At 40.0% G+C, this 14,114-nt stretch overlaps 1 protein-coding gene across 1 annotated transcript in view; it reads right to left on the bottom strand.

Annotated features, from left to right (window-relative positions):
- Positions 1–558: 558 nt before the first annotated feature.
- LOC138852017 (CD109 antigen-like) overlaps positions 559–14,114 on the bottom strand; it is a gene marked incomplete at its 5' end in the record, with an annotated part of 33,754 nt that continues 20,198 nt past the window's right edge. Inside the window, 4 exons of the mRNA XM_070081629.1 lie at positions 559–670; positions 7,478–7,597; positions 9,986–10,212; positions 11,808–11,924. Of these exons, the coding sequence (XP_069937730.1) occupies positions 559–670; positions 7,478–7,597; positions 9,986–10,212; positions 11,808–11,924 (576 nt within the window). The remainder of the gene's footprint in view (positions 671–7,477; positions 7,598–9,985; positions 10,213–11,807; positions 11,925–14,114) is intronic.

The following is a 14,114-nucleotide window of genomic DNA, read 5'->3' as shown; positions in this document are numbered from 1 at the left end:
CTGATGTATGCACACATGCAAAATGCAGCTAACCCGGGTTGTTTCAATACAACTATGAATGATATTCTTGCCCTCAACAATCTGCCATCATTCAACTTCCCAGCTAGTCCTGCTTCAGCTGATGTTTTGAAGATTATCCCAAAAATTGTTAGTTTTGAGGCACCAGATGACTTGCAAGATTTGATTTCTGCAGAAGCCACCTGCTCTACTTCGCAATCCTCCAATGAGAGACCACCACCTCCTCCAGCCACCGCCACTGCCAAGAACCAATCAGAGTCCTCAATGCCTCACATGCCTCCACCTTCCTCCACCAATGAGAAACCGCCTCCAATGCCAGCCACCACATCCATCAAGACACGAGCTGTGTCCTCGTCTTCCAACCCCAACAAAACTAACCAATCATCGACTTCACTTGTTGCTCACTCTAGGGATAAGTAACGCTATAATACGATACGTGGAGTCACTTTCTTCACTACTCCTGAGAATCCTAAAGAAATGGATGCAAAGACATTGATCCCCTTGCTCCAGAGCGACGAAGTCAAGTTAGTCTGCAGGCCATCACGTGCTCTCTTCCTTAGAGAACTCATCAATCTCCTTAATGCTCCAGAGATCGACCAAGACCGCAAATTTCAACTCATACCCATGCAAAAACCGTCGTTCAAGAATCTTCCTAATGGGTCAATAGCTTAACACACCTCAACCCGACCTCCACCAATACAACTCATCCTGCTTGCTGCCTTCTGACACTCCCAGCTCCTGCCGCTGCCTTCGCCATCCTCTCCTAGTGAGCCAAGTACCGACATCATCCAAGCCTCTCCATCTACGCCTCCAGTACTTCGGTACCACATGTCCCAAAGTGGTTGGGCCACTTGCCTTGATTCCTCCTCTTCCCCTCCTTCCCATCCTTTTTCAGTTATTTCCATCCTTCCTTATCCTTCTTCCTTCCCATCTCAAGACAGCTCTCGTCGTCTTCTTCGATTCGATATCTATTTTATAGAAGGTAAAAGGACACAAGTGCAACTAATGTGACATTTTATTGTTGCAGGAGCTTTGTCAAGCTGTTATGTTACAGCTATTGCTTGATAAAGCTCCTGGAGAGTGAAACGTTGCCACAGTAAAATGCCGCATTAGTTGCGCTTGTGTCCTTTTACCTATCATCGGTAATTCTGCCAACATTAAGACTCTATAGAAAGCCCATTTATTATGCAAGACAGTTTGGGCAGTCTTAAAACTAAATTATGATTACTGTATACATGAGAATAACAATACGTAGTTTATATTATATATATATTATTTTTAAGACATTGGCTGTCTCCCACCAAGGTAGGGTGACCCAAAAATAAACCCACTTTCACCATCATTCACACTATCACTGTCTTGTCAGAGGTACACAGATTCAACAGCTCAGATGTTCTTCCAAACAGTAAATATTCCAAACCCTTCCTTTAGAGCGCAGACATTGTACTTTCCACCTCCAGGACTCAAGTCCAGCTAACCGGTTGTTCTTAATCCCTTCACACTATATTATATTATATCAGAGGTATTCAGTGTTAACAGACGAAGCATTAAGAGACTTTCTTGGGACAATTTTATGGTCCAATCACACAATCCTTTAAGAATAAAAGAAATCACAACAATCTGGCTGGAATAAATCACAAACAGCCCGCACTTGGGAGAGAAAACATATAATTTAAAATTATTATATTTACAGACGAACCCCCAAAGTTTTGAGTTTCCACAATTGCTTCTACTGAAGTGGCCCGGCAAATAATCTTAATGATTTATAAACTTTAGTTCAGTCCAAAATGCAATGAATGTTAATGGCTTTTTTTGTACTTTATAATATTTTATTATATGTAAACTATATTATCTGTATACTGCAGAAAAAAATACAGGAAGTAAACACAGTATAATGATCCGACTTCATTCATACGATAAAAGAAAGGACTTAATTAAATCAGCAATTACAATGAAAAATGGAGTGTACATAAATGAGTGTCTAACAAAAAAACGTCAAAACCTTCTGTTCAGGCTGAGAAAACTTAAACAGGAAAACAAAATACATCAGTGTTTCACGCGAGATGGGAAAATACTAGTAAGGAAAACATCAACAGGACAACAATATACCATCTCAAACGAACATGATTTCTCTACCTTCCTTAGAAAAGCTGACATTTCTGTAACAGATTAGATAAGTGCCCTTAATACATATATACGTGTGGTGCATATAGTGTACGTTACTATTATATTGTACATTATTATTTTTATTATTTTTCATCACTAGCTAATGAAATACCTCCAATACTCTATACTTCTTTCTTACTGCTATTAATTGCTCATAATTTTAAATTACAAGTCAAATCTTACTCCAAATTAATAATATTCATTATTCTTACCTGTCCATTTAATTTTGTTTATCACTACTTGTTTTTTAGTCACTTTTTATTGTGTATGCAATTAGTGTATATTCCAATTACTTTTTTGCAATCAAGGTGCTATTCTCAGGTGCTAAAGTAGAATAAGTTCACAACTTTGCCATTATATTCCAAAACTACCTTAGCTCATTATTTTACATTTGTTAAATAATTCAGGTGCTATTTTTTAGCTTAAGACTATTTACTTTGTTTTATACTTAATTCTAACTATAGATTCACTACAAATCTTATGATTACAAGCATTGATCCTGATACCAACCTCTTATTTAATGACTTAAATGATTCAAACAGTTACTGTAATTACTACACTGCAGAACAATCAAAGGCACTTCTCAGTGCCAACAACAACATAACTATCTTTAACTACAATATCAGATCTTTAAGCAAGCATTACGATGACCTCATAGCATTACTAAATTCCTTACATGCCAATATGTCCATCATTACACTAACTGAAACCTGGCTAAAGCCTGATAGTACAGATGTCTATGCCATTCCTGGTTACACAGCCATACACAACTGTAGGCCAGACCAACAAGGGGGTGGCACAGCCATATACTACTCAGACCAACTAGAATGTATCACTAATACTTGCACAAGGGATGAACATGGGGAATATATAATAGCCAAATTCAAATCCAAATACCTACAAAAACCTCTCACATTGATAAACATTTACAGAGTTCCACAGTCAAACATTAGCCAATTTAGTCAAAACCTAGGAAGTATGATAACTGATGCACGCATGAACAAAGATCACTTACTACTCTCAGGTGACTTCAATATAAATCTCCTGCAAGACCAGGACCCACACGTTACTGAATTCACAAACACAATGAGTAACTGTATGTTGCTACCAACAGTAACAAAACCTACAAGAGTTACAGAGACTAGTGTTTCCCTACTTGACCACATCTGGACCAACACCATATCCCCTTTAAAATCAGGCATAATTACAGATAATACCACAGACCACTACCCTACTTTTCTCATAACAACTCTTGGTAAATTACCCCAAGACACTACTAAAGTCACCTTCAGACTTCACAATGAGGCAGCCATTAATAACTTCACAACAGCAGTAGCAAACATTGACTGGCACACTGAGCTAGAAATCTATACAGATATTGACGAATGTATTAATAATTTTCTAAAAAAGACCCAATACCTCTATAACAAGCACTGCCCTAAAAAAACTAAACAGATGACAGCTAAGAGACTGAACAGTCCCTGGTTAACACCCAGCATTCTCAAATCCATAAATACAAAACACCAATATGAAAAACAGTACAGAATGGGTCACATAACCAGAGACCAAACAAAACGTTACTCGTCAATCCTAACCAGCCTGATAAGAAGGGCAAAAAAATTGTATTATGAGAACAGATTATCCAACTTACGAGGTGATATAAAAAAGACCTGGAAAACCCTATCAGAAATTCTAGGAACAAAAAAGATATCACGAAATAGCGAAATAAAATTAGCAAAATCAGATGAACCCCAACTCCCACCAACAGAAACAGCAAACAGACTCAATGACTTCTTCTCCACTATAGGACAAAACCTTGCCAATAAAATCCCAAGCTCAGATACCCCACCAAATGACTACCTCACTGGCAACTACCCGAACACACTGTTCCTAGCTCCGACTAACCCATACGAAGTCTCCCTTATTATCAACACGCTAAAAAACAAGGCAGGAGATTTAAATACCTTACCACCCTTTATATACAAAAAAGTGTCACAAGTGCTATCACCAATCATTGCAACACTCTTTAACAAATCCATTGAATCCTCCACCTTCCCCACAGTACTCAAAATAGCAAGGGTCACCCCGATCCACAAAGGAGGAGACCAAACAGAGTTGAATAACTATAGGCCAATATCCAACTTACACCCTCTCTCAAAAATCTTCGAAAAATTAATTCATAAACGAATCTACTCCTACCTTATCTCCCAAAACATACTCAACCCCTGCCAATTTGGATTCAGGCCAAATAAAAATACTAATGATGCTATTATACACATGCTAGAACATATATACACTGCAATAGAGAAAAAAGAAGTCCCACTGGGGATCTTCATTGACTTACGTAAAGCTTTTGATACAGTTAACCATGACTTGCTCCACGTAAAATTGTCACACTATGGTATAAGAGGGCACTCCCTCAACTACCTCAAGTCATACCTCAGCAACAGAAGCCAATATGTGTATGCAAATGGGGCAAACTCTTCTGCACAACCAATTACAGTTGGTGTCCCACAGGGAAGTGTCCTTGGCCCTCTTCTCTTTCTCCTATACATAAATGACCTACCAAATGCTTCGCAATTACTCAAACCCACACTATTTGCAGATGACACTACATACGTCTTCTCCCACCCGAGCCCAGTCACGCTAGCCAATACTGTAAATACAGAATTACAGAAAATATCTACCTGGATGAGGACTAACAAACTTACACTAAACATTGACAAAACCTACTTCATTCAGTTTGGTAACAGAGCTACAGATGTCCCTCTTAACATAATGATAAACGGATCACCTATCACAAAGCTAACAGAGGGAAAATTCTTAGGAATCCACCTTGATAATAGACTCAAATTTCATACACATATACAACAAATTTCTAAGAAAATTTCCAAGACTGTAGGCATACTATCGAAGATACGGTACTATGCTCCACAGTCAGCCCTCCTGGCCCTATATCACTCTCTTATTTACCCCTATCTCACCTATGGAATTTGTGCATGGGGCTCAACAACAAGTAACCATCTCAGACCACTAATTACCCAACAAAAGGCTGCAGTTAGAATGATAACAAATTCTCACTATAGGCAGCACACTCCACCAATATTCAATACACTAAACCTATTCACCATACAAAACATTCATACTTATTACTGCACCTATTACATACATAGAACACTTAACTCTGATATTAACCCTCCCCTCAAACATCTCCTTGCCAACCTCAACAGAACACATGACCATAACACAAGGCACAGATCACTCTTTGATGTTCCTCGTGTCCATCTCACACTATGCAAAAACTCAATGCACATAAAAGGCCCTAAAATCTGGAACTCATTACCTGTAAATATAAAAGAAACACTACCTGTTTATAAATTCAAGTCTCTTCTCAAAGATCACTTACTCACCCAAAACCAAATAAATACTGAATAACTGAACCTTATAAATTGTATATCTTAAATGTTTCTCACAATTATATCACATAAATGTTAAACCTAAAACCCAATCTAACTTTATTATTTTTTAAATACACTACCTAACAGAATACTCCATTCTACTGAATGTACAACAATGCATACAACCATATGACCTGTCTTTGTAATACTCACTTGTGCTTTATAGTAATCTGTTTACATTAAAGTTTTATCACCGATGTCATCATTGCTTAGTTCATCTTAAGTTAATTTTAAGCCAGCCCGTAATGCTATGCATAGTATAAGTGGCTTTGGCATACTGCTCTTTTCTGTATTTTTTGTACCTCTGTATGTGTGCACAAATTTTTAAATAAATAAATAAATATAAATAATAACCATATGATAATGATAATGATAATACATAATAGGTAGAAGGTTGGTAGACAGCAATCGCCCAGGGAGGTACTACCGTCCTGAAGAGTGTAAAACGAAATCCTGTAATTGTTTTACATGATAGGATTGCTGGTGTCTTTTGTCTCTTAAACAGGCAAGATTTCAGGTATATCTTGCTACTTCTACTTACACTTAGGTCACACTACACATACATGTACAAGCATATATATACACACACCCCTATGGGTTTTCTTCTATTTTCTTTCTAGTTCTTGTTCTTGTTTATTTCCTCTTATCTCCATGGGGAAGTGGAACAGAATTCTTCCTCCGTAAGCCATGCGTGTTGTAAGAGGCAACTAAAATGCCAGGAGGAAGAGGCTAGTAACCCCTTCTCCTATATAAATTACTAAATTTTAAAAGAGAAACTTTCGTTTTTCTTATTTGGGCCACCCTGCCTCGGTGGGATATGGCTGGTGTGATGAAAGAATCACAGGATTGTCAGACTATCACTGCATCACTAAACTGATAGCTGCTACAGTGGGTGGAGACTACACTGGCAGGGATATACACCAAGCTGATAGCTATTACACTGGTTGGAAACTACACTGGCAGGAGAGCTGTTACACCAAGTTGACAGCTGCTACACTGGTTGGAGACTACACTGGCAGGAGAGCTGTTACACCAAGTTGACAGCTGCTACACTGGTTGGAAACTACACTGGCAGGAGAGCTGTTACACCAAGTTGACAGCTGCTACACTGGTTGGAAACTACACTGGCAGGAGAGCTGTTACACCAAGTTGACAGCTGCTACACTGGTTGGAAACTACACTGGCAGGAGAGCTGTTACACCAAGTTGACAGCTGCTACACTGGTTGGAAACTACACTGGCAGGAGGGCTGTTACACCAAGTTGACAGCTGCTACACTGGGTGGAGACTACACTGGCAGGAGGGCTGTTACACCAAGTTGACAGCTGCTACACTGGTTGGAGACTACGCTGGCAGGAGGGCTGTTACACCAAGTTGACAGCTGCTACACTGGTTGGAAACTACACTGGAAGGAGGGCTGTTACACCAAGTTGACAGCTGCTACACTGGGTGGAGACTACACTGGCAGGAGGGCTGTTACACCAAGTTGACAGCTGCTACACTGGTTGGAGACTACACTGGCAGGAGGGCTGTTACACTAAGCTGACAGCTGCTACACTGGGTGGAAACTACACTGGCGGGAGGGTTGTTACACCAAGTTGACAGCTGCTACACTGGTTGGAGACTACACTGGCAGGAGGGCTGTTACACCAAGTTGACAGCTGCTACACTGGTTAGAGACTACACTAGAAGGAGGGCTGTTACACCAAGTTGACAGCTGCTACACTGGTTGGAGACTACACTGGCAGGAGGGCTGTTACACCAAGTTGACAGCTGCTACACTGGGGGGACACTACACTGGAAGGTAGGCCATTACAATGGGCAGACAGTCATTACCTTTTTTCTGGGTGGAAATGAGCATAGGCATGAGCAGATGCTGAGGACTGTGTCTCCTCATCACTGTAGGTAACATCCAGATGGAGATATGCTGCATCCTTGGGCATGTCTAACTCAAATCTGAAATGTGGGGTAAAAAAAGTGAGAGAGCACAAGAGAACATGGGAGTGCAAGAAGAGGGAGATAGAGAGCAAAAGAGGACATGGGAGTGCAAGAAGAGTGAGGTAGAGAGCAAAAGAGGACATGGGACTGCAAGAGGAATGAGATAGAGAGCAAATTAGGACATGGAAGTACAAGAAGAGTGAAATAGAGAGTAAAAGGACATGAGAGCACAAGAAGAGTGAGATAGAGCAAAAGAGGACATGGAAGTGAAAGAAGTGAGATAGAGAGCACAAGAGAACATGGGAGTGCAAGAAGAAATAAATAAAAAGTAAAAGAGGACACAGGAGTGCAAGAAATGAGAAATCTTCAATTTACATCATTTATTTTCTTACAGATTTTCCAGCATTAATTTCTAAATGTTTCCTACTTACAGATTTTTATCTTCTAAGATGAGCAATGTTTAAATATGAACATTTCTCATGCTTGGTTTAAGAACAGGTTAGAATCTTGGCAACAATTATTCAAAACTACAAATTTTTCTGTTGCAAAAAATGGTGCAAAATTTAATTTAAACAAGAGACATAAAAACAAAAATGTGGATTCTTGTTTTTATAATTAAAGAGTTTTTTTTAACACATCAGCCATCTCCAACTGAGGCACAGCGACCTCCCCAAAAAAGAAAATTCATTCACCATCACTCATCCAATTGCCATTTTGCAAGAAGCAAAATGCACTGACACCGCAGTTCAGATAACTGCAAACTACAACATCACCACCACTACTTTACAGTTAACAATAATAATTTTGTTAATAAATGCCAATGAGGGTATGTCATATGCTAAAGACATCATCATCTGGTCTATGGCATCATGTGAATCGTGATGTCAGTGCACATCTGGCAAGACAGTGATTGGATGGATGGTGGTGAATGCATTTTACTCATTGTTTGGGGTCATAATACCTTGGTGGAAGACAGCCAGTGTGGTGAAAGCTATGTGAGGCACAAGATTTACCTAAAGTGCAGAAAAGATTTTTTTTTTTTTTTCGACAAGTCGGCCGTCTCCCACCGAGACAGGGTGACCCAAAAAAGAAAGAAAATCCCCAAAAAGAAAATACTTTCATCATCATTCAACACTTTCACCACACTTACACATTATCACTGTTTTTGCAGAGGTGCTCAGAATACAACAGTTTAGAAGCATATACGTATAAAGATACACAACATATCCCTCCAAACTGCCAACATCCCAAACCCCTCCTTTAAAGTGCAGGCAACACTGTACTTCCCATTTCCAGGACTCAAGTCCGGCTATATAAAAATAACCGGTTTCCCTGAATCCCTTCACTAAATATTATCATGCTCACACTCCAACAGATCGTCAGGTCCCAAATACCATTCGTCTCCATTCACTCCTATCGAACACGCTCATGCACGCCTGCTGGAAGTCCAAGCCCCTCGCCCATAAAACCTCCCTTACCCCTTCCTTCCAACCTTTTCGAGGACGACCCCTACCCCGTCTTCCTTCTCCTACCAATTATTATTATTATTATATAATAACACACTGGCTGTCTCCCACCAAGGCAGGGTGACCCAAAAAAGACACATTTTCACCATCATTCACACTATCACTGTCTTGCCAGAGGCATGTGCATACAAAAGTTTAGAGGTCACCCTAAATAGCAAATATCCCAAATCCCTTCTTTGGAATGTAGACATTGTACTTCTCACCTCTAGGATTCAAGTCTGGCTGTTATTATTATTATTAAAATTATATTGATGGGGAAGTGCTAAATCTGCAGGGATCACAGAGCACCTGGGGAATGCGAGGTAATCAGGTTTGATGCAAAGAGGAGGATAGCGCCTATTCACAGATCAAAAGCACTTCCTATGCACCAATCAAAAGCACTTCCTATGCACCAATCAAAAGCACTTCCTATGCACCAATCAAAAGCACTTCCTATGCACCAATCAAAAGCACTTCCTATGCACCAATCAAAAGCACTTCCTATGCACCAATCAAAAGCACTTCCTATGCACCAATCAAAAGCACTTCCTATGCACCGATCAAAAGCACTTCCTATGCACCGATCAAAGGCACCTCCTGATCACTGATTCAGAGCACATCAAGGGTGCATTAACTGCACCCTTGTAGATTGTCAGGTGTCAGAAGAGTGGAACAACTTTCTTCTGTGGTACTGGAACAACTTTAAACATAAATGCCTCAGCATGATAATGGCTTTCTTTGTACCAATCAAATTATGAAATGTAAACACACACTGTAACCTCAACAAAGAAATCAAATTTTATTTTATTTATTAAGTTTTTGCTGAAGGACAACTCCACATTACACAGTCTTGGGTTATCCTGTCAGGTAGAAATCTACTAAAAAGAAGAGCAGTACCCACCTGTAGATGCCAGTCTCACGGTACTCAGTAAAGTACTGCTCTCTGGTATAGTCGTCCATCAAGTCTTGCAACTCTCTCTCTGCCAGGGTCACTTCGTTCATCCACGTCTCGTCCTCGTCCTGTAGACCCACTTGGTAAGCCAGTTCACTGGCTTTTTGAGCCTCTCTCAAGACCTCCAGCGTCTCATCTTGTAGCTTCCCATCCATCGACTGAGGTGAGATGACAATCTGGCCAAATTCAAATTCAAATGTTATGTATTTATTTATTTATTTTTTAATACATTAACCATCTCCCACTGATGCAGGGTGACTTGAAAAAGAAACACTTTAACCATTATTTGCAGCATCACTGTCTTGCCAGAAGCATGCACATATGACAGTTTAGATGTCCCTCTAAACAGCAAATATACAAAACCCCTTTTAAGTGCAAAAATGGTACTTCCCACCTCCAGGACTCAAGCCCAGCTAACCGGTTTTCCCAACTCCTTCACAAAACACTGTCTTGCCAATTTCTTTCTATGGTACAAAAACAATATAGTTTACATATAATAAAACATTGTTAGGCACAAAAGAAAACCATTAGTATGCAATGCATTTTGGGCAAACTAATTCTAATGCTTAAAGACTACAAAAGAATTAGAAATAGATTGTAAAGTAGGATTTCTTATGCAGTTAACTACAATCATAATCCAAAGTAAGAGATAAACTTGCTACTGCAGGAATATGGGACTGATTTGTAGGTACAGTGCAGTGTTTATCCTGACTGAGCCTTCGGCCTACACCTACACTGCCACTTACCGTATTTTCTGGCATATAAGGCGCTTTTTTTCCTACATAAAAGTTGGAAAATCACTCTGGACCTTATATGCTCAAGGTCAGGGTCAAGGGTAGGCTTTGGGTTATGCTTTAGGCCTTGTTTACTAACATTATACAGTGGACCCCCGGTTAACGATATTTTTTCACTCCAGAAGTATGTTCAGGTGCCAGTACTGACCGAATTTGTTCCCATAAGGAATATTGTGAAGTAGATTAGTCCATTTCAGACCCCCAAACATACACATACAAACGCACTTACATAAATACACTTACATAATTGGTCGCATTCGGAGGTGATCGTTATGCGGGGGTCCACTGTATTTAAGATCTAATCTAAGTCTGCCCGAAATGCCTAGCCATGCTAGGTGTTCTAGTGGTACACTCTGTAATTATTATTTTACTACATATAAACCACACAATAACCAAATTCTGTAAACTCAGCATTGTAATCCTTATAGAGAATAAACTTTGAATTTGAATTTGACTTTGAACTGCTTGGAAACAGTGTCTTATATCAGTGGCAGCTTGTAGCACCAGTAATACCTATACTATTGTACTGCATCAAACTTCAATTTTTAATAATTTTTATCTCATTTGAACAAAAAAATAAAAAATTTGCTTATAAATACATTGAAAACAACATACAACAGATTTTTCCTGTAATATATTTGTCAGTTGCAAATTATTTTAGCACAAGGTTGATGAAGTCATAGGTCTGGCAGTGAGCATCTGGGGGGGACTGTAGCTCTGCAGCTCCTATGGACGAGCCGCCACTGTCTTATATGCTTATGTACCATATCTGTTATTTGTTGGTGATACAGGATGAATATGAGGTGCATAATAAGGCTATCTATTCAATGCAACATAAGGTCAGTTTAATATATAATAAATGCATTTAATTACTAAATGTAAAAATAAAGAAAAGCTTTAATTTCTTTTGTTTTTTGGGTCACCCTGCCTCAGTGGGAGATGGCTGGTGCGTTAAAAAAAAAGGAAAAAAATAATACCTGTGGAAGGGTGAAGGTGGAGCCAGTGTTGGAGGTGACGGTGGAGGTGATGACCAAAGTTGAACCAGCCAGACGTGACGCTTCCACTGGTACTCTGTCACTGTGCCTCACCGATACCTATTAGAGTGGACAGATAGCTGGTTATTGTGTTCAAACAAACACATATACAAACTGTGGCCTCAGCTGCCCCATGCGTGCCAGTGTTTACAAGCCAGCCAGTGCTGTTGCATCCATGCATACATTTGGTACATTTCATATTATCACAGTGTTTTCAGTGATTGTAGCTGCAAAATAAGTCACCATGGGCCCCAAGAAAGCTTCTAGTGCCAACCCTGTGGGAAAAAGGGTGAAAATTACTATGGAAATGAAGAAAGAGGTAATTGCTAAGTACGAAAGTGGAGTGCGTGTCTCGGAGCTGGCCAGGTTGTATACCAAACCCCAATCAACCATTGCTACTATCGTGGCCAACAAAACGGTAATCAAGGAAGCTGTTCTTGCAAAAGGTGCAAGTTTGTTTTCAAAACAGAGATCGCAAGTGATAGAAGATGTTGAGAGACTGTTATTGGTGTGGATAAACGAAAAACAGATAGCAGAAGATACCATCTCTCAAGCGATCATATGTGAAAAGGCTAGGAAGTTGCATGACGATTTAATTAGAATAATGCCTGCAACTAGTGGTGATGTGAGTGAATTTGAGGCCAGCAAAGGTTGGTTTGAGAGATTAAAGAATCGTAGTGGCATACAGTGTGATAAGGCATGGTGAGACTGCCAGTTCGGACCAAAAAGCGGCTGAAAAATATGTGAAGGAATTCAAGGAGTACATAGACAGTGAAGACTTGAAACCTGAACAAGTGTTTAATTGCGATGAAACAGGCCTGTTTTGGAAGAAAATGCCAAGCAGGACCTACATTACTCAGTAGGAAAAGGCACTCCCAGGACATAAGCCTATGAAAGACAGGCTTACTCTCTTGATGTGTGCTAATGCTAGTGGTGATTGCAAAGTGAAGCCTTTATTGGTGTATCACTCTGAAACTCCCAGAGCGTTCAGGCAAAACAATGTCCTCAAGGCTAATTTGTGTGTGCTGTGGAGGGCAAACAGTAAGGCATGGGTCACTAGGGACTTTTTAAGTAAGTAAGTTTATTCAGGTATACTATGACTGGTTACACCATGCATTTGCCCCCACTGTGAAAAATTACCTAATGGAAAAGAAATTGGACCTTAAGTGCCTCCTGGTATTAGACAATGCTCCTGGTCATCCTTCAGACTTGGCAGAGTGACTTTCTGGGGACATGAGCTTCAGTAAGGTCAAGTTTTTGCCTCCTAATACCACTCCTCTCCTGCAGCCCATGGACCAGCAGGTCATTTCAAACTTCAAAAAACTCTACACAAAAAGCTATGTTTCAAAAGTGCTTTGAAGTGGCCTCAGACACTCGATTGACTCTTAGAGAGTTTTGGAAAGATCACTTTAGTATCCTCAGTTGTGTAAACATTATAGGTAAGGCTTGGGAGGGAGTGACTAAGAGGACCTTGAACTCTGCTTGGAAGAAACTGTGGCCAGACTGTGTAGACAAAAGAATTTTGAAGGGTTTGAGGCTAACCCTGAGAAGCGTATGCCAGTTGTGGAATCAATTGTGGCATTGGGGAAGTCCTTGGGGTTGGAGGTTAGTGGGGAGGATGTGGAAGAGTTGGTGGAGGAGAACAATGAAGAACTAACCACTGATGAGCTGCAAGATCATCTTCAACAGCCAGACCTAAGGAAACTGCTCCAGAGGAGGGGAGAGAGAAATTAAATAAGTTGTCTACTTCATAGATTAAAGAAATGTGTGCAAAGTGGCTTGAAGTGCAAACCTTTATGGATCAAAATCACCCTCACACAGCTATTGCAAGCTGTGCTGGTGACTATTACAATGACAGTGTTGTGAACCACTTTAGACAAATCATAAAGGAGCTAGAGGTACAGAGCTCTATGGACAGATATGTTGTGCGACAGAGGTCCAGTGACTCTCAAGCTGGTCCTAGTGGCATTAAAAGAAGAAGGAAAGTAACCCCAGAAAAGGACTTGATACCTCAAGTCCTAATGGAAGGGGATTCCCCTTCTAAACAATAACAACTTGCACACTCTCCTCCCATCCCATCAATCATTGCCAGATCTTCAATAAAGGTAAGTGTCATGTATTCTATTCTTAGTAGAGTATTAACTGTGCATGTCTTCTTCAGTTTGTGTGTATGTATTAAAATTAATATTTCATGTGGTAAAAATTTTTTTTCATACTTTGGGGTGTCAGGAACCTGGAGAGAGTTCCGGG

The sequence above is a fragment of the Cherax quadricarinatus genome, unplaced genomic scaffold (assembly GCF_038502225.1).
Source record: "Cherax quadricarinatus isolate ZL_2023a unplaced genomic scaffold, ASM3850222v1 Contig3391, whole genome shotgun sequence".
NCBI lineage: Eukaryota > Metazoa > Arthropoda > Malacostraca > Decapoda > Parastacidae > Cherax > Cherax quadricarinatus.
Note: the sequence above shows the minus strand (reverse complement) of the source record. Positions and strands in the feature narration are given on the sequence as shown.